The sequence below is a fragment of the Nelumbo lutea genome, chromosome 8, assembly GCF_056320005.1.
Source record: "Nelumbo lutea isolate HS-2025 chromosome 8, American lotus-T2T, whole genome shotgun sequence".
In the NCBI taxonomy this organism is placed as follows: domain Eukaryota; kingdom Viridiplantae; phylum Streptophyta; class Magnoliopsida; order Proteales; family Nelumbonaceae; genus Nelumbo; species Nelumbo lutea.
In genome coordinates, this window is record NC_142691.1 from 4,165,927 (window position 1) to 4,186,535 (window position 20,609).

Below are 20,609 nucleotides of genomic sequence, written 5' to 3' on the forward strand. Positions count from 1 at the left end.
AACCCTTCCAATAAAACTCTTTCAAAATCAAATCCACCTAAAACTTCACAGACCTATCATTGCCATGTTAGACAGTGTATGCCCTTAGTTCCAATCAGATTGATGTACTTATTGCCATTTATTGTAAATGAATAAAGTGTATAATTGATTCGTGTTGTTATGGTGTGTTTCTGTGTAATACCCTTAAACTGGGCACTTATGAGACTCGTGTTAGTTTAGAATCTTCACAGTTGTTGGATAAATCTGGGGAGATTTATCCTACCAAGGCTGACACTGATGTGCCACCAAATTGGTTGTGGTGGCTTGTCTTAACTGCCAGGGTGAGACCTGAGGTACATGCAGTGTAGGTTTTTCTTGAAACCATGAACTGAACCAGATTCCGATATTGCCCTAGACCTTGGAGATAGATGGGTAAAACTGAATGTTACACCTGACCCCTAAACTCAATTATGGTATTGCACTAGGTGTCAGATTGAGTTGTCTTTAATATGTCAATCAGTGAGATCCTTAGAGGGGGCTAAAACCTGGGTTTGTTGGGACAATCTGAGAATTCACCTGAGTGGGTGATCATAGTGGCGACATCATCCCCTTTGTTGGACAAAGTGAATGGTTGTAGAATGCACTCTTTCTGATGGAAACCTAAACTGCTGGCAGTGGATTTCAAATTTGCTTGAAATTTATTTTTGCAAAATATATTTATATAGAGATATGCATGCATACATATATACATACATATATACATACATATATATATATATATATATATGTGGTTTCAAATTGTTTGCAAAATGTTTTAATTCGTAGGATCAATGTGAGTAGAGAGTGCAACACTATACCTTGCAGCCGAGGGAGATGTCCTCTCTTGTCGGGCAGTGTTTGATCATTAAGGGCTGAGAGGTTAAGTGTATGACCGTTTAAAGATAATAAACCTGATGGGCTAATCTCATATAAGTCCATAGTCTTTGAGTCTTCATAAGGTTGTTGGACTCAGGGACCATCTAATGTAGATGTTGGGCCCACTAAGAGCCCATATTGATGGGTTCAAGGGTTTATTTGGCCAGGCCTTGTAATAGAGGTTGGGCTAAACACATATGCCTTTTGTGGAGATCAATGCTAGGGTTCCACACCATACAAAGTGAACCAAGTTAGCTAGCAGTTAAAGGAAGTGAGCCTAAAAGCTTAATGGGCCTTAAAAGCCTACATCGAATTGGGTATTTAATTAGCTTAAATAAGAAGGTGGCAAATTGGGTTTATAATAAGAATATGATTAGCTGATGGATAAGATAAGTCTTATCCATTTAAGAGTCTAAATTCAAATACAAATTTGAATCAAATGAATTATTTCCTAATTAGATTAGGAAGATGATCCAAAAGAAGATTATAAATAGGAGGGTGAATTTCTCTTCAATACAGAGCATTATCTTTCTGCTTTTTCTCCCTCTCTTCTTACCGCCACCTACCCTATTCGATCCCCATATTGGATTGATTAAGATTTGATCTTGATATTATTTCTTGTTAAAAGAAATAATCTTGAAGTTGTGCTCACATCTTTCGCGTGATTCTTGCTGAAGAATTGGGGTTCTTGTTGAAGAACCTCCCTACTAATCCTGCCTCATCCTAAGCTGTGTCACCTTCAGTGGATGACGAATTTGACACTCTCTTTGGGCATGAGCACTTACATTGGGAGGAGCATTTGCGTGGATTCCGTATTAGGTACCTCTCTCCCTAATCCTTGGTTCAGATATGGTCCAATTTGTTTCAAGAACGATCATTGAAAAATGCAATTTTTCTAAAACTGTGAATAAGATTCCCGGAAAGGAGAAAGAAATTTTTGAAAATTCGCCCAACCTTCCTGCATGGTTCAGCCACCCATTTGATGGATCTTCATTCCCTTCATGCCAAACTTTACTATGAAAATATTACTGATTAAAAAATTGAATATTAATTTTGAATATTTGTGAGTTTGGATCCAGTTTCATCTTTTGTCCATAAAATTTGCGAGATTTGCTTGAGAAACAAAAAAAAGGAGAATTTGTTCTTTTTAAAGAAATGTTGTGGTGTTTTCATTTTCAAATTTACAACTAATTTATATTCTAGAATAGGTATGGGCAAATGCTATGATGCATATGCCGAAACATAAAAGCTTACCTCATATATGAGTCACTCACTCACACACACCCCTTGTGAATCTATCAATCCCCTATGGATTTGATAAATTACCCACCTGTGACATCACCCCTTTGTTATATATATGAGCTAGGTTTTATAGGTGGTGTTTGGAACCGTGGACATTTATTGAATAAACTCTGCCACATAGGAGTCACTTCAGCATTTCCCTCATTAGGCGGATCCATACGCATAGAACTTTGCAAAAGCTAATATTGATTTATGTGCGCATCTACCATTTGGGAAAGTTTCACTTTATTGCATCCCCAACGGATAGACGTTTATTCATTGTTTTGATGATGTGGTGTCTAATGGCACCTAATGGCATCTAAATGTCAATAAACAGATTCGTTATTTTTTTCTTTATTTTGCAAACAAATCAGACATAAACGTTAAGTGAATAAACTCCCACGGTTCCAAACACATATATATTTGTAGTAAAGCTCATAAAGTGTAAGCCCCACATTTCATTGTCAACGGAGGGGTGGTTTGTTGGTATTTCATATATTCTTTTGTTATTACCGTATTAGCGATGGAGCTTTATTATCCTCGCAAGGGTCATGTAGTGATAGGATAGTCCGATACATACAAGGCCTAACATTGAGTATACAAAATGGAGAGCCAGCATTGGGAAGGCTTGAACATGTAGTTGAATCTGTTATCCACAAGATTGCTATCCACACTAGTTACAAGACACTACAGCCATGCATCTGTAACATAAACAAATATGGAAGATGTTTATGTTGTACAACTGCATTGCCTTATGGGTAGATGTGTGTAGCATTCTTGTGGATAGCAAATCCCAAAGTCTAGTGGCTCCGGAGATGGCAATTTGACCATTTTCGTGGGGGTTTGCCTCGCCTCGACCTAGTTGGGATAGGTTTTTTGACTATTGACCGGGTTTTGGGATGGGTTAATAGGAACACAAAACTTTGGGGACCATGGACGGCTGTCCACCCAGCCCTGGCTATATTATATTACATAATTTATAAAATTATCAATATATGATAATATATATTATATTACATTATATTATATATATTACATAATATAATGTAGTTCTAGGTACATTTTAAAAATATATAAAAAAATTGCAAGTATGCAAGTAGGAATGGTCGGGGTAGGGTAGGGTAAATTTAGGGATCTCCGTTTCACATTGGGATGGGGATGGGGTTTAGATTTCTAGCCCTTGATGGGGTTCAGGGCAGGGCATTTGAATTCTAAGTTGGGGACAGGGCATGCAAGACCCAACCCTGCCTGCCCCATTGCGATTCCTAAGTAGGGGTGCAAGTCAGGTGAGTTGGGCCAAGTTTATGGTTAACCTAGGTTCTGACATTAAAATTTGGGATTAAGGCCTAATCCCGGACTGAGCTCGATCTTTCCAACTCAAGCCCAATTTGCACTGTAATTTGATGCGCTTGGGTTACACTCGGGCTTGGGCAAGGCTCGGGTTTGTCAATGAACCCGAGCATTTATGTAAATATGTATACATATATGTATGCATATATGTATATGTGTGTATGTATGTATGTATATATGTATGTATGTATGTGTATAGTTAACTTGGGTTCGGGCTACCTAAGGAATAGTCCCAGGCTTAGCCCGAAAAAAAAACCTGACTTCTTGGACCCGAGCCCAATCCGATGACCAAAAATCAAAGCCCAACTCGCGTAAAATTTTGGGCTGGGTCAATTTGGGCTCACACTAGGCCTGCCTAAAATTGCACCATTATTCCTAAGTGTCTCAGCTTGTAATTTTTTTTTTTTTGTTCAGTTATAGTGGAAACAGGTCAATGGACCCTGTCCAAATCAAAGTATTTATTGGATTGGATTAGACTAATCAGGTTGATCCAATATTTGGTCCATTGATAAAAGATACGAATACAAGTATCACTGGACCAGGTTTTAGTAAAACCAATTTGAACAAATTATACGATACATACGCTGAATTGGATCACTCCAAAATAATCATCTGATTGGATTTGACCTGATCTATTTGTAATAGATTCATGCTAGACCGGATCAGACCAAATCCGATCCAATTGATACCCCTCCCTATAATAATGTCCTAATCCTAACTCATTAGGATCTATTGTGTTTGGTTGTGATGCAAATGCAAATATGTATTCTGCCTTCTTTTCGGCTCATGGATGCGAACACAGTTCACATTTTTAAATCCTTTTTATACTCATCTTGTTTGTTTGAAATCGGTGCATAGCATGGGCCCCATCATTAATGATCCAACTACCTATGTTCCAATTCCTTAAACTTTGGTCAAAAAGCAAAATTACCAAAAGCACAAAATTGTATCAAAAAAATAGGTATAGTAATGTTCTCTCAGAGAAAAAAATGTCAAAAAATACATTTTTGTAAGCCCACAACTTGGGTTGGGTTGGTCCAAACTCAACCTGAAAATTAAAGTTGGGATGGATTGGGTCGAGTTAGAGTTAGAGTTGAAATTTACAAACCCGACTTTAGTTTAAGTTGGGTTAGGGTTGACCCCTTGGGCAACTCAACCCAACTCTATAATGTCAGAAAATACATTTTTGTAAGCCCACAACTTGGGTTGGGTTGGTCCAAACCCAACCTGAAAATTAAAGTTGGGATGGATTGGGTCTGGTTAGGGTTAGGGTTAAAATTTACAAACCCGACTTTAGTTTAAGTTGGGTTAGGGTTGACCCCTTGGGCAACCCAACCCAACTCTATAATACATATCATATATAAATATATGTTATATATATATGATATATCATACATTGATTTGTTTAGATGTATGATAGTTGCATAGCCCCAATCACATACTGTCATTTATTTCTTTTAAGGCAATCACTTCACTTAATCCTAATTGGAAATACTAAAATCTTAATAACATATTTTATGTTTTTTTTTTTTGAATATTTTGTTCTATATCTCCTCTCTATTGCTTGCCACCAATAGTTTACTACGCATAAAAGATCTATTATAAGTCATAACTCATAATAAAACTATAGTCATTTCAAACACTTATTTTCTTAATTTTGAATTGAAAGAATGAATAAAAACATCAATAAACAAATACTAATAAAACATAGGGTTAATATATGTAACGAATGTTGAGTTAAGATATGAGATTAATAAGTTCTACGGGATTTTAAGGAATGGGGAGAAGGTTGAATTGGGTTAGGGTTGAAGGAATTTAAAATAAGGTTAGGGTTAGGGTTGGGGATTTAGAACTTAGGGTTGGCCTCAACCTGACATAACCCGGCCTGGCTTATAATCCTACATTTTTTATTTCTTAATCTTTACTTTTTTACATGTCTGATAAAACGCTTACAAACGCTAATCATGATACATAAATACCTTGATTCGGCGTTTATATTGCAAACAAACGGAGCCTATAGATGCAATTATAAATGGATCACATTAGGTTACCGGTTTCGACTCAAACAAACCCGAACCAGAAAAACGGATACCATTTGCAGCCCTAGTAGAGTAAGGACAGTGGACCTGTTCTTCGAAGTTCAAACGTGAAAAGCGATCCAATTCTCTTACCAAAATAAATAAGAAAGAAGAAAAGCGATCCAATTCGCTCAGCAATCCTAATAAAATGGCTAAAACCCATTCTAAACCCTAGGAAGTCACCTCAACGGAACTCCAAATTCCACCTCCATAACTCCATTTCTTAAAGTTGTTGTCCTGTGGATATCATCATATTTCCTTAACGTTTTTACGCAGAGAGAGATGGTTTGGTTTCAGTGCGAGGACTGCGGTGAGAACTTGAAGAAGCCCAAGCTGCAAAATCATTTCAGAATTTGCTCTGCAACAAAGGTCTAATTTATGTTCTTTCTCTGTCCGGTTATCTTTATTTCTTTCTCTATTTTCATTCCATTTTGTGCAATCCCTCGGCGTTTACTGTGTTTTCTTAGTATCTGATAATTCCTTTTTATTCCCTCTATTTTTGTATCCATAACTGGTTGATTCTTCCATTTTTTTCTCATTATTTTTTTCGCTATTATTTGACACAGTTATCGTGCATCGACTGTGGAGAAACATTTGGGCAACAAAGCGTTCAAGGCCACACACAGTGCATTACAGAAGCGGTTCGTTTACTCAAATAACAATTTCAACATATGGATCTCTCTATCTTTCTGACTTTTTGTTTGATCTTTTTCACTCCCTTTTTGGAATTTTTGTATGGAATTTGGATTTTAACTTGCCTAGCAACTTTACTAGAGTAAAAATCGTTTGGACATTTGTTGAGTTCCGATTATTTGTCGAATCTTTTACCCTCACGCATTTGCATTGAAAGCGTCTAGCTTCAGAAACTCCTTTAACCTTGGTCTCTATCTCGATTTATCTAGAAACGAGGTTTTCTTATTCAATTTTATACTTTGAATCAATCCTTGCCAATATCCCACAGTATAAGGTGCTTAATCTTCAACGAGTGCTATTTTAGGATAAATAATTCTCTGTAGAATTCGATTTGAAACAATTATCTGGCATTCACAAACTGTCTGAACTGAAATGACAAGAAAAGATATAGATTTTTTTCCTCATCAACAACCGTAGTGAATCCAATTTATACGGTGACTGTGTGTCAACTGCTATGAAAAATAAGGTATTTCATCTCAGGTGGCATTCAGCCATACCAGTATAACCTTATAATTTTATCTGACCAAAAGGAGTATGCTTTTTTTTTTTTTCAGGAGAAATATGGTCCAAAAGGCCAAGCAAAAACTTCAAATGGTACACCAGCTAAGCCTAACAATGAATCGAAGCAAAAACCTGATATTGATATAAATGTTGGGTTATCTTCACGGCCCCCGTGGTTTTGTAGGTGAGTTCAATCTCTGATTCAACTTTTTATTATTGTTATTTTAGGGGGATGCTATTTTGGTTTTTTCTTTCTTTTGAGTTTTATAATTGCTCTGTACAATTAAATCTGTTAATACTGAATGTTCATTGTTGCTCTTTTAATTTGTTCAGAAAACTATATGCATGAAAATACACTTGTCTACATATGAAGACTTTGGGCATGTTTACACAAACTAGTGATTGTGAGCCATCAATAATTCAAGTGATTCACATGTTGATGTGTATCAAATGAATATAGATGTGAATCAAGTTACATGAAGTGAGTTTATTTTGTGATTGAATGCTCCCCCTCCCCCTTAATGGTGCTATTTTGATTTTCTTCTTTATTTTAAAATCGATTTGTACAATTGAATATGATAATACTGAATGTTCATTAGCTTTATAATATGTAAACAAAACACAACACACACATACACTCTTCTACATATAAGGACTTTTGGCAAAATTATCAATGGTTTAAGTTGTACGCATGTTGATATGTATCAACTGAACATATGCATGAGTCAACTCATCAAATTGTTGCTTGAGCTTGCACATTCTGAATCCCCACCTTGTCCATATGTTAACCCATAGGAAGGCATCTGCTAGTCAAGCCATTTTGTATAAAAGTTCAAACACTCTAGGAAAATCTTGCATGTGGCAAGTTAACTCACAACTAGAAGAACTCTCCATCGTTCCTTTTCTCACTCTATACTCATGCAACAAATTGCCCCATATGATGTTGCCACCTATGCAAAGTAAATAATTTTAAGGAGCTATTATTAGTCAGGCAGGCGAAGCTTCATTAGAAGCTTGGTGTAGGCTGTGGAAGTCGATAATTTGCAGATCCTGAACATTCCTTCACATGACATATTTAGGTGGAGTTGTGCAGGGAGAACTGAATGAGGCTAAGCACAGCTGCACAGGGGTACCTGTCACCTAAGCATCTAGAGTCTAGACACCCTTATAGGTGATGCATTTAGCAAATAAAAGGTTTAATTTGTAGGAAATGTTCCGTGTTGGCATGGAATGATGGGACATGCTTCAATTTCATCATAATTTTACATTGGAAGTATAATAAAACTAGGCTAAAACTGTGTCAAGGGACATTATTTTTGTCAATTTTATTAGCCCCTTGTCACCATTTTGCAAAGGGTATTCCCTGCCAGAAAAAAAAACCCATTTCCTAGGGAAGAAGAGCGCACCCACAAATGATGAATCACATATCAAAGATAGGATTGTCCATACTCCATACCTGATGAACCTCTTTTTTTCCGATCTGCATCCATACCTAATGAATCTTTATTTTTTCTTACTATCTAAATAAAACTATGATTTTGGAGTTAATAAACTTGTTTCAGTTAGAAGTTTTCAACATTTTCCTTTTTAATAGTATCATATGTTTCTTGTTTGTATCTTTCTTTTGCTAATCATTTTTGTGGTTGTTTCTTTTTCAATCTTATATTTGCAGTCTATGCAACACCAATGCTACGAGTAGGCAAACCTTACTACTGCATGCAGAAGGAAAAAAGCATAGAGCAAAAGCCCGGGCCTTCCATGCTGCTAAGCAACAACCTAAAGGGACAGAAGAATCTACGCCAAATGTGAAGGATTCAACTGTTAACCACCACAATGAAGAAATACTTGGCAATAAAGATGTAGAAGAATCAAAAGGTCAAGATCCATCAAAAGGTACTATTCTTCTTGAGAACACAGAAGCAGATAATGTACCATCAAAGAAAAAAATAAAATTGGATGCATCTTTAAATGGAGGTACTAGAAGGAATGAAATTAATGAAAATTCAGTTGAGACAAGCAATGGGGAAGTTATTCAAGCAGAAAGAGCAGAAGCAGAAAAAGCAGATGGTCAGATTAAGAAAAGAAAACATGTTAATGTGCCCAAAGAGGAGGACAAAACTGAATGTACAGAGGAGTCAAATAAGAAAATAAAGTGGAAGAAGCTGGTTACTTCAATCTTGAAATCGGTATGTATCCTCAGTGCAAAATACTTCTGGCTGTCTATTTTGTTTTCTTGATCTAAAGTGAAAATGTATTAAATGTCAAATGTGAAATATAGAGTATATGGAAGTTTCCAGGTGTAACCCCTTTGAAAAAGGCACATGCTTGAGCCGGGCGTGTCCTTCAGCCTGGTCCTGCGCCTTCAAGGATAGTGGCTAGGCTGGGGCTCCGCCCTTGAACCCTCTTGAGTTTTGAGGCATGCCCAAACAAGTTTATGTAAAGGTTCTAATTCCTAAATCCTTGGCTTGTATATAAAGCAATTGTTTTTTTAGTTGTAGGTCATTATATTTTAGGATTAGGAATCAAATGTTGCTCGATAGAAATGTCTTGTATTAAGAAGAATGAGAGAATGACACTAGTAAAAAGGGGGGTTCTGTCGGAGCTTGTTTGAACTTGTGTCAAGGGGTTTAGTAGAGGCAGAGGGTCAGCCTCATAGAAATAGGAACAGAAGATGTTTAATATTGCATTAGCTACCTGATGTAATGCAATTGGGAGAGGCATAAACAGATTGAAAGTTTCACATGCTTGAATATTTATGTTAGGTTTGATTTTATTTCTACATTTTCACTTTAAATATGTTTTATACATCATGTTTATATATTTTAATTTGATAAGCCAATAGGCGTTCAAAACATTTGGTTTCTTTTAAAATTTAAGTTACATTTTTTGAATTAATATGATTTTAATTTTTTTGAAATTTTTAAAATAATTTTTGCCTGCCTTCATGAAAGCATGCGCCTTGCCTTGTGCCTTGTCCCTTGCACCTCAGGTGCAAAAAGCCCATTGTGCTTTTTTTTTTTTTTGTGTGTGTGTCGTGCACTTTTAAAACACTCTGCACTGCGGGCTCCTAATACTTGAATATATACTAGTTCGATACTATCTTTTGGCCAGAAAGATCCCTGTAATACATGACTCCTATACTTTACCTTTGGCCTAATTTAGATATGGAATATAAAACATAATCTCCAATAAGATGGGGCTTCTTTATTTATCAAAAAAAAAAAAAAAAGATAGGGCTTCTCCTTGTTATTGAAACACCCAAGCATCTGTCTCCTTCCACATGTCTGAAAAAGGCTTGTATAGATATATCCCTTTTCTCTTGCCATGATATTAGTTCATGGAGGAAATTGGGACTTCTTTAGAAGATCCTGCATGTCCTGATAAGAACAACAAACTTAGGCTCAACAAAGAGGGAAAATGCTCTGGCCTCCCACTGCAGGAACTATCATCCTATGGTTCTACCCTCATAAGAAAACATTTCTTATGCATTTAAGTTCAAGAATATCAATAGCCTCTCTTAATTGCAGAGCCTTCTCCTAAAGCCTAATCTTTTTCATCTATCCAAGGCTCACATTCCTTTACAAATGCAGACTCATAAAAAGACACAGATATTGTTTGATCTTATATGGGAAGGAGGAATTGTATTATTGATATATTTCCAAGTGCAAGCCCAAAGCTACCTAGGGCTCCTAAATATTTGTCATCTAATGCTTTATCTTTTAATGCTTTGAGGTCCTTGCCATGTTTATCATCATATTCCAAGTTTTATCCCAACTATATGGGGTCAGCTACATGAATACTGTTTCTCCATTCCATTCTGTTTAGTGCCATATCCATTGTTAAATTATGAGTGCCTATATTATTTATTACTACAACCCATGTCATCTTTGGCCTGCCCCTAGACCTTCTGGTCCCTTCAACTTGCAATTGAAAAAAAAAAAGGCATGGCTACCAATAAGAAAAATAATGACACAAGCTGTAGGAAAAGCAGTTGAACTAAATGGTGGAAATAAGGGAAAATAACAATTCCTTTTTGTGAGCTAAAGAGAAGGGATGTGACCAGAATATTTGTCCATGTTGCTTGTATCTGATTATCAACCAGCTGATAAGCTTTTCAATAAGCCAAGAAATAATAATTTATGTGGAGTCTGGCATGACTCCAAAAAGATGGATTTATTCAACAATGACATTTAGAAAGATAGCTACATGGGTTTACTTTAAGATTGTTCTTTATAAGCTTTTCAATAAGCCAAGAAATAATAATTTATGTGGAATCTGGCATGACTCCAAAAAGATGGATTTAACCAACAATGACATTTAGAAAGATAGCTACATGGGTTTACTTTAAGATTGTTCTTCATGCATATACAGTTATTTTCATCTTTGTTGTATGTAAATCAGAGCCCTGATGGAGTTCTGAAGATGAAAAAATTACAAAAGCTGGTTTTAAAGTCCCTCCAGGAGTCTGGCATCACTGAAGATGAAGAGCAAGTCAAGAACATGGTCACGCAGAAGGTAAAGTCAATATAATATCCAATTCAATGTTACTCGATCTGCTTGCAGGTTGCACTAGTTACAAGCCTTAATTCACAATTTCTTTATGGCGCAGATAAACTCAAGCTCCAGATTCACACTTGATAATAAGTTTGTTCGCTTGGTGGACAGAAGCCGGGGCTGATCTTGGTGGACACAAGCGTTCCAGTTTTGGCAAGGAAAGCAGTTTCTTTTTCACTCGTTAAGTCAAGAATCATTTTCGATGTATTTTCATTTCTTGTTATGTATGGACTTTTGGGGATCAGGTTGAACTTATTTTTTATTTTCCAGTCTTTTCTAATGCTAGAAAAGTTTGTGGAAGAAAATTTTGACCAGGTCCAGACTCAGACACGATTATAATTAATATTCTTTTTGACAAGCACATAATTTAAGACCATGTTTGTTTAAATTCTCATTCTTTCTCATTCGCTAAGATGAATTCTAAAATGAACAATAATCGGTAAAAATAGGCAGAATTAGAAAATATTGCTATAAATCAAACACTTTTTTCTTAAAAATGAATTTCTTTTCAGATTGATAAGTGTCCTGTGTAAAAGTACTTTTGTAGAAGTGCTTTCAGAAAAATATTTTGATAAAAGTACCTTCATAAAAGTATTTTTACAAAGTGCTTTTATAAAAGTATTTTTATGAAAATTTTTTTAAATGCTTTTATAAAAGTTTTACGAAAGCACTTTTATAAAAGTACTTTTATAAAAGTGCTTTCGTAAAAGTACTTCTAGGACAGTTTTTTAGGCTCCATTTGATTTGTGGGAAGATTTGGGTGGGATGGGAAAGTGTAAAAATCTACTCGTCCATTGTTTGGTTTTATAGATGTGAAAATAATGGGAAAATACTGTTATGAGGGAGAAGGGAGAAGAGAGAAGGTGAGGAAGAAGGAAGAAGAGAGAAGAGGAAGATGGAGGGAGAGGCAGAGAACTCTATGACTGAAGCTCCGATCTGTGTCTGCAAGCTCAGATCTAAGGCAGAACTTAGATCTATGTCTGTGAATCCAGATCTAAGTTCTACCATGGCAGAACTTACTGTGTCTGTGAACTCAGAAGAAGAAAGAGAAGAAGAGAGGAGAGAGGGAGGAAGGTAGTGGCTGAGAGGGAGTGCCGCCACTGCCGCTCTGTTTTTGGATTCGAACGGGGAAGGAGAGGTAGCAGATCACCGATGGTAACGAGGAATGCACTGGTCCTCTCCTTGTTTGTCTATGAACAATGCTTTCTCAAATTTTTTGGTACAACCCCAAATCCACGATTTTGGGATCTGACATCCCATGATTTTCTCATCCCATTCCTCTTTTTCCCTCAAAACAAATGAGAGAAAAAAGGAATATTTTTAGAATATTCCTTTTTCATCCCCATCCCACAAATCAAATGGAGCATGATTATTTTTAGAATATTCCTTTTTCATCCCCATGGCAGCAGTTTATAGGCAAGAGTTTCCTCAAAAAACAAAAATGAGCTAAGTGGGGCATGATTATTTTTAATGCTTTAAGCTACCTCAATTTTTGTGCCATGGGTTGATTGTTCATGGTAAGAATTTTATAACAAAACACTAATAAGGCCCAAAGAACCAAATATGAGTTGTGATCCAATAAAAAACTAATATATTGTCCGGTAATATTGGATTTGTAGCAGTAAATCACTATCTGATATACACTTGGCCATTCCGAAATCGAAATTTAGAACGGAAAGTTTATAATTGGCACCTATATATTGTTTTGGTTAGTCGATCGTTTCCAACTTTCCATTGCTTTACTGGCTATTCGTCAGATGCCGATTACAAAAGTAAAGCTTTGATTTGCAAATGCAAATGTTCAACGGGTTCAATTCTGCAAAACTTGCAGAGAGATGTTGCGTCGTCATGATTTGTCACGGTATGAAAATGAAACTGGAGTGGTGATGATTAGCTGAATGCAATAGCTGTTCAGCAGTCAATCAATTTTTTGGGATATCTGAACTTCTGGAGTGACTGAAAGCAGCCTAATCAACTTAGCTGAATGTTCAGATCAACCCTCCTAAATGGGCACCGGGGATTCATGGGACTGAACTGAAGGAGGTTCACTTGTGCATCTGCATGTTGTGGCGAGAATTCATACCCCTGGTTGGGCCAAGCACAACAAACATATTACTATTTTAGGTGTTTCAGGCAGGTTCAAGGCTAGCCTGGCCAAACCAACGGGAGCGTGAGGTTGGGAAACAAGGTTCTGAGTATTCGTATCGCAAAGAATATAAAGGAAGGTGATTTTAGCTTTTAAGGCCCCATTGTTTGCAGTGGTGTAAAGTGCAAATGGGCTTAGGGTTGAATATACTTGTGAAGAGTAAAATGCGAAGTAAAATGGTGCGGCATCTATACCTTTGTTCTAAATCAAAATTGACATTTCTAGTATATTGATTGCAAGTTGCGACATCACAGGCTTTTAAATTATATGCTTCTTATGTGTTTATATCTTATTGATGAGCCAACTCAACTGTAAATTTTGACATTTTGTGTTATTGAGTATTCTAAAAATTTAGTAAATATTCTTGTTATATCCACAGATTTAATTATTTTTTTGGCTGCAACACAGATTTAAGCCTCTTCAAAATACCTTGCAATCGTTGCACGTAGAAGAATTTTGAAAACAGCTGAAGTGGGTGAACTGAATCACTATTAAAGGTACCGTAATCGACCCAAGGTATCACTCAGCCAATAAAAGACTCACAGCCTACTCAATAGATCTGTTTTGGCTTGGAATCCATCCAAACCACAATCAATTTGGGCAGATTGAATGGACCAACAAGACACATTGAATTGGACCAGTCCAGATTTATCGGATTGGATTGGACCTGGTCCATTCATAATGAATTTATATTGGATTGGGTTTGATTGAGCCAATATCTGATAGGTTGATAGAAGATAAGAATATAGGTGCTAATGGACCAAGTTTGGGTTAGAAATAATCTAAATTAAAACAAATATAAACAAATTGGACAGTCTAGACATTGAATTGGACCGGTCCAAAATATTCATTGGATTGGATTGAACTTGGTTGATTTGTAATGGACTCACATTGGACTGAATCAGATTGGACCAAATCCAATCCAATTGACACCTCTAGTCAGTCTGTATCCAACAACACGAAGAAAAAAAAGAGTTATTTGAATTGAGAGCCGAATAGGCCATGGACCATATGGTGTAAAATTATAAATCCCAGTGGCACAACATGGGGAATTTTGCGAGCTCAAACGCAGATGAACCCAATCACCATTGATATGCCAGAAGATTCTGTATTGCTTTACGGATTTAAACAATTTCTCTATCATTCAATTATCAATACAACTTTCAAGAAATGGGGTATTGGGCTTCTTTAGCCGCATACAATTCGAGTATTATAGCACAAAGGTGCAGTTTTCCAGATTTCTGGAATCATTTCGCCACATCAGTAATCTTGCACTCTTCAGTTTCTCCACTAAGATCACAGCGAAGACGTCCTGGACCTTTTCTTCATGAATATTACAAGGTGGTGGAACTGAACATAGTTAGAAAATAAGAACTGCGACAATGATCAGCAACACAACCGAGCATATCAATGCCTGAAATAGCCATTTCATTTGATTAAAAGTTGAAACTTGGTAAGCTATGTCTAGATTACCATCACAAATTAGTAAAAATGACAAAAAAAACCACAGGGATCAACTCGTATTGACAAGTATGTATTGCATAAAGAAATGTAAGAAGATAAAGAAATGGAAGAACAATAAAAAAAAGAGGATTATAGCCTTGAGTACAGAACTTAAAAACGATGATATTCATTAATCATTTCCTAAATGAACATGCAAAAAGGAATAAAACTAGGTAAATATATCATTCTTGTACAAACATGGTAATACTGGCTAATGTGACAAGGGGTCTATCTGCATGAGGTCAGAGAGAGAGAGATTACAGCAATTGCGGAAGCAGCAAGACCTGCCCGCTCCCTTGGATCTTTGCGGTAGTAGTTTCCAAAATAAAGAATTGTAGCATAGTACCACATGCATGGGAACACAAAACCTAGTAATAGACTGCAAGAAGAAATGTAAACCATTAGAGAGAAATAGATAGGAGAGAGGGGGAAAGAGAGGAGGGAGGGAGAGAGGGTTTACTCACCAAAACCATCCTATCCCACAGCCAAAGCAAGGAAGGGGTTTGTCATACATCCCCAGTTGACAGCTTTCTGTATCCCTAATAAGGGTATACTTCCCTTTTGCATGATCTGCAACATCGGTGGAATGCCCTGCATAAAACAACCCTTATATACCTGTTCAGGTATCATTTGTGAAATGCCTAGTGTTTCAAATTTTAGAAGGAAAGAAAATAAAGCATTTTAAGTTTACTTCAACAATAGAACATAAGACCAAATGTGGTTTATTCTATAAACCACAAGATAGCTATTTACACCACGACCTAATCATGGATCTGATGTAGACCAGGAGACAAGAAATGAAGTTCCATAACATGGATGAGAAATAGGAATGCATAACTTCTCAGAGAAAATACAATTATGAGAACTTAAATGCAAAGTATAAAATCTGAAAAAATAAACAATTTAAAGAAGCAAACGTTTTTTGGTATTTGAATTTAAAGAAGCATACTTTACTAAAAAAAAGAAATGTTGCAGTTGCTTAGATTTCTGTTCTTTTTCAGTGGCTAGAAATATTTTAGCCTCAATTTTTTATTTTTTATTTTTGTTTTTTTGTTTTTTTGTTTTTGTTTTTTTTTTTTTTTTTTGGGGGGGGGGGGGGGAGAGGGGAGAAAGAGGGCTAATAATTTTTTTTTGAAAGAGAAACAAAATTTCATGAAAAAGAAGGAACTAACAAATCACCATTAATTCATGCATGACATGACCATTTCACATACATGGAGTACTTGTATGGGATACATTACTACAGCCTTCCAAAGAAGCTAACCCAAAATACATTTAACTTCTAAATCTGGACAGTTGAATGAATATTTTCCCAAGGAAAACTTCAGTAACCTTATTGAGCATCTCTTAAGCCCATGTAGGATCACTACCTTTAACAACTGAATGATATCGAGCTGACGGCCTTAAAAGATCAAAGTGCTTATCGGAAACTGATCTCACCAACTCGAGACCATCTCTTAAACCCTCCATCTCCTCAACAGTGGTATCTGAAACACCAAGAAGGCCCCATTTAACTTCAAGCTTTTGTGTGTGTGTGTGTGTGTGTGTGTGTGTGTGTGTGTGTGTGTGTGATAACTTGGAGAGTAAAAATAGATTTCTTCATATCAGTCTGCCCTGTGACCTATCCCAACTTAGCGTTCCTTAAACTATTCGAACAGACAGTTGGCTGTCATTTAATTCCATGTATTCTTTTTATGATTTTATTAGAGAAAGAGGAGAAGACATGCATACACCTTGTTGTAATTCATTAAATGGGGGGAGGGGGATGATGTGATGGAAAGGTATAAATTGCAAAAGGGAATTTACTGCCAAATTCAACTATGATTCACATTTATATTGATTTTTTAGTCATGATTTAATAGAGCTTGACTTTTGCAGTTCAATGGTGGTTCCATGCCTGACTCAGCTTGGATCCATGATGCAAATATGATCCAGGGGCACTCTAGACAGTTCAGGGCACAGGTTCTGCACATGTTTCTAGAGTAACTGCAACACTGAATGCTTTCTAAAGGGGGATAAAGATTCTGCATCTTAATTGCCTAGTTAGAAGCAATTGAGCAAACGTCCACAGTCAATAACCAAAATAAGATCCACTCCTTTCCCTAGCCAATTTTATAGAGGTATACACATCTTATCTGTGGCATCAGACAGTTCCAATCCTCGAAACGTATTCCCCATTAAGGAGAGGCAATCTGAGTATACTATTGATAACATGTAAACCTCAAGGATATTCTACAATAACTTAAATACAAACCCCAGTACTCTTCAACTTGAACACTCCCTGGTGAACAAGCACGAGAGTGAAATGTAAGTGTTGTGAGTTTTGTTTTTTGTAGTATGCTCCTTTGTTTTTAATGAATTACCTTTCCAACAAAGAAAAAAAAAAACAAGAAAACAAAATAGAGTAAAAATAGAATATGTGTCTTACTATTTTTTCCTATTTCATTTTCTTCATGGAGTTTTTATATACGTCTCGATTCCCATATTCTGAGCATAACATCTCAATTTGTAGCAAACCCAAGATTGTTTCAAACCTTTTGTAGGTATTACTGGCTTATGATTCTCACATTTAGTAACAGTAAAACACTATAGTAGATTTTGCTTGAATCTTCATATTCAGCAGGAAATCGAATTCAAGCAAAATCAATTTTTAGTTGTATAACATTGCCTCCAAGAAGATATATTATATTTAATAGTTGGCCACAGCACAGTTGAACCTGTCAAACATTATATTTTTCATTGCTTTGAAGCTAAGATAGCTATTCTGTTAAGAGAAACAATACAAAGATCTCAAGCTTTGTTCTGTGAGTGTATGGTTAACACAACAACACAACCATCCTTTAAAAAAGAAGTAATTGGAGAGCAAGTGAGCAACAAGCATAAGCATGTTGAAAGGACTCCATGGTGATACATTGTTTTGAACCATAATAGGCAGCTGTCCATTTGTACTAAATCCTCCTTTAAGAATCCTAACATACTGCTAATCCATTTTCCATATAATTATGGTAATGATATAATAATGGGCTATCCGTTTAAAAAACATGGAAATTACGACCTAAGATAGGTCTCAAACTGATGGATGCTCATTTCTTTTCAGCATAGTAACATAAATATGAACAACTATAATCAACTATTATAAATCTAAAATTGAGGATAAGCAATTACTCTGATCCATTTGTCTGATAGCTGATGTATTCAGTATGTGATCAGCTCACTCGTCAGTTCTTCTGCCAATGTCCAAAAGACATGTACCAAGTAACATGAGCATTTCAGTAACAGGAAAATGATAATAGAAGCTAAGATTTTAAGTTAGATAAGTTTTCATCTCTGTATTCCTTCTTTTTTAATTTGTAATAATCTAGAGGAATCTCATTTTCATTGCACAAGTTGTATCACAAAAATAAGTAACATAAATTGTGGAATGCAGATAGAAACCCGAGGTCCATGGTATGGTTTGGATGGAATCAGAAACATCTAGTCCAACTACTTAAAAGTAGTGCGCACACTAAAACTTGAAAGTGAGAGTTTCTTTTTAATTGAAGCAAGCTTTAATTTACGTACTTCTCTACAGTTGCATTTAGAATGATGAATTTTGCATCTCATACTGTATCAGTGGCACATCATCCCATGAAAAAAAAGACTTCTCAATCAATGACACCTTTTAGATGCAGTATATGGCGTAAAATTCAACAAATCAGGAAAATAGGAAAAGACAGTTTTCTTAAACTGGAAAAAGATGGATTTCCCGAGGAAAAAAGAGAAAGCCAACAATAGAGATTATTGAACAAATTGGATCTAGATAAATCACTTCATGGGGAAATTGCGTACTCAGAAGATAATTTTCTGCTTTGTGAAATACCTCACCAATCAGGGAAATATGAAAATGAAAAATAGTAAATAATCCCCCCCCCCCAATATGAAGCAAAGGTCCCCCATTATTTAAAAAATTGGCACATCAACATTCGCAACCAGAGCAGATAACTTTTTTTTTGGATAAATGAACCAGAGCAGATAATATCGTCAATCCATGATAATTATTACAAGCCATAATTGACATTGGGTCATCCAAATCGAAATTGCTTTCCAGTTCAAGAAAAAGTAATAATCACGTACAAAATTCCAGTTGAACTCAACTGTCATCATACCTTATCAGCTGAGAATTGAAATTATTCCTAAACAAACCAACAACAGCAACACAACAGACAAAATTATCAGGTATTCAGAAAGATGATATAACTACAAGAGGATAGGAATTACTACTACTTTTTAAGCATAAACTCCACCAATCCCTACCTTTTGCTTTCCCCCTCAAATCTTGTTCCACAAAAGAAAAAAAGCACAATTAAGAAGAAAACAAAAGAAAGAAATTTCCACCTCAATTAAATTCAGTTTCATGAAAATCCATCAACCCAAAAATTCAATATTTCGACTGAAAATCAGAAAAGAATAACAAATAAAACAGACGAGAAGGAACAAAATGAGACCCAAAATTATCTGAAAACTAAAAACAAGTATCGTCTTCACAGTAATGAGATATCAAAGAATGCAGATGTTATTAGTTATTACTTGCCTTGACGAACAAATTAGACCCGGAACCATGAAAAATAAGCTTTTCCGGTCATCTCCTATTTTCTTCAGATTTGCCCACCAAAAGCTTTCAGAATTTTCGAGGAAATCGAGAAAAGTTTTTGAGTTGGGTTTAAACGAAACTCTCCCTTTCCACCTCTTTGAAAGAGCGAGAGTAATGTAGTAAGCCTTTGCCTTTGGACACTTGAACAACAAGAATATACCACTCTTCCTTTTCTTGTACTGTAAGTGGAAGAGATGTATATGAGACCACATCTAGCTGTGTTCTCTCTTGGTAAAAGCCGTCAGATTGGGACATTTAACTTTAGGATTGATTCTGTAGAATGTGCTCTATGGCTGTGAAAACGGTATTATGCTCCGCAATATGAAGATACGAATCCAACAGCAAGACAAATTTCCAACTTTTCAGATCTTGGACCGGTGAAGCTTCACGGAATTGTTGACTTTGGAGTCAACCGAACGACCGAGTAGTAAAACAGTAGTTTTCCAATCTCTAATGTCGGAAATGGTCATGGGACCGTCTAGAACTCCAGCACATCAAGTTAACCCGGTCCAGCCGTCCAGTAGAAAATGAATTCTGGACGAGCCTAAGAAGACAGACAGTCAAGACAATGTGTTTTGTCATCCATCTTAATCCCCTAACAACGAACGGGAATCGTGGACGAACTGTAATGACGATTGATCCTCCGTAACCTACAAAGTCAATGGCTGGTTGTAATTGCAAAGTCTGTGGGGCCCAGATTGTTCGCATAACGCCAAAACCTACGCCTTCCTCCCCATTTCTCAACTTTTTTTTTTTTAATCGAAAACAAAATACCATGTTTTCAAAATCGGAATGGATCGGAGTCGGACCAAAAAAACTGGAAATTGATTATTTGGTCGATTTCGTTTTATCTTATAATTATTATTTTGTCAAAAATTGTTGATTTGATCAGCAAATTATTAACTTAGACTGTTAAACCGTTTGAACCATTTAATGGTTTTGACTTTTTTCTTATTTTTTATCAGAACAAATTATTCAT

The 20,609-nt window shown here is 36.1% G+C and overlaps 2 protein-coding genes across 5 annotated transcripts; one reads left to right on the forward strand and one right to left on the reverse strand.

Moving 5' to 3' along the window:
- The first annotated feature begins 5,582 nt into the window (after nt 1-5,582).
- Nucleotides 5,583-11,739, forward strand: LOC148842266 (zinc ion binding protein). Its single transcript, XM_088958930.1, has 6 exons — nt 5,583-5,972; nt 6,170-6,244; nt 6,851-6,981; nt 8,470-8,983; nt 11,199-11,312; nt 11,407-11,739. The coding sequence occupies exons 1-6, from the start codon at nt 5,886-5,888 to the stop codon at nt 11,473-11,475; spliced, it is 990 nt and encodes a 329-aa protein (XP_088815056.1). The 5' UTR covers nt 5,583-5,885; the 3' UTR covers nt 11,476-11,739.
- A 2,810-nt stretch (nt 11,740-14,549) lies between these two features.
- LOC148842267 (uncharacterized) lies at nt 14,550-19,813 on the reverse strand. Of its 4 annotated transcripts, none has more exons than XM_088957856.1 (7): nt 19,571-19,798; nt 19,146-19,172; nt 18,166-18,227; nt 16,371-16,487; nt 15,465-15,591; nt 15,262-15,379; nt 14,550-14,911 (listed from the first exon to the last, which is right to left on the reverse strand). In XM_088957856.1, the coding sequence occupies exons 3-7, from the start codon at nt 18,173-18,175 to the stop codon at nt 14,858-14,860; spliced, it is 426 nt and encodes a 141-aa protein (XP_088813982.1). In that variant the 5' UTR covers nt 18,176-18,227; nt 19,146-19,172; nt 19,571-19,798; the 3' UTR covers nt 14,550-14,857. The 4 variants fall into 4 exon arrangements, with proteins under 4 accessions (XP_088813982.1, XP_088813983.1, XP_088813985.1 ...); XM_088957857.1 differs by having other exon boundaries at nt 19,114-19,172; nt 19,571-19,777; XM_088957859.1 differs by having other exon boundaries at nt 19,114-19,172; nt 19,294-19,777.
- Nucleotides 19,814-20,609: the final 796 nt, after the last annotated feature.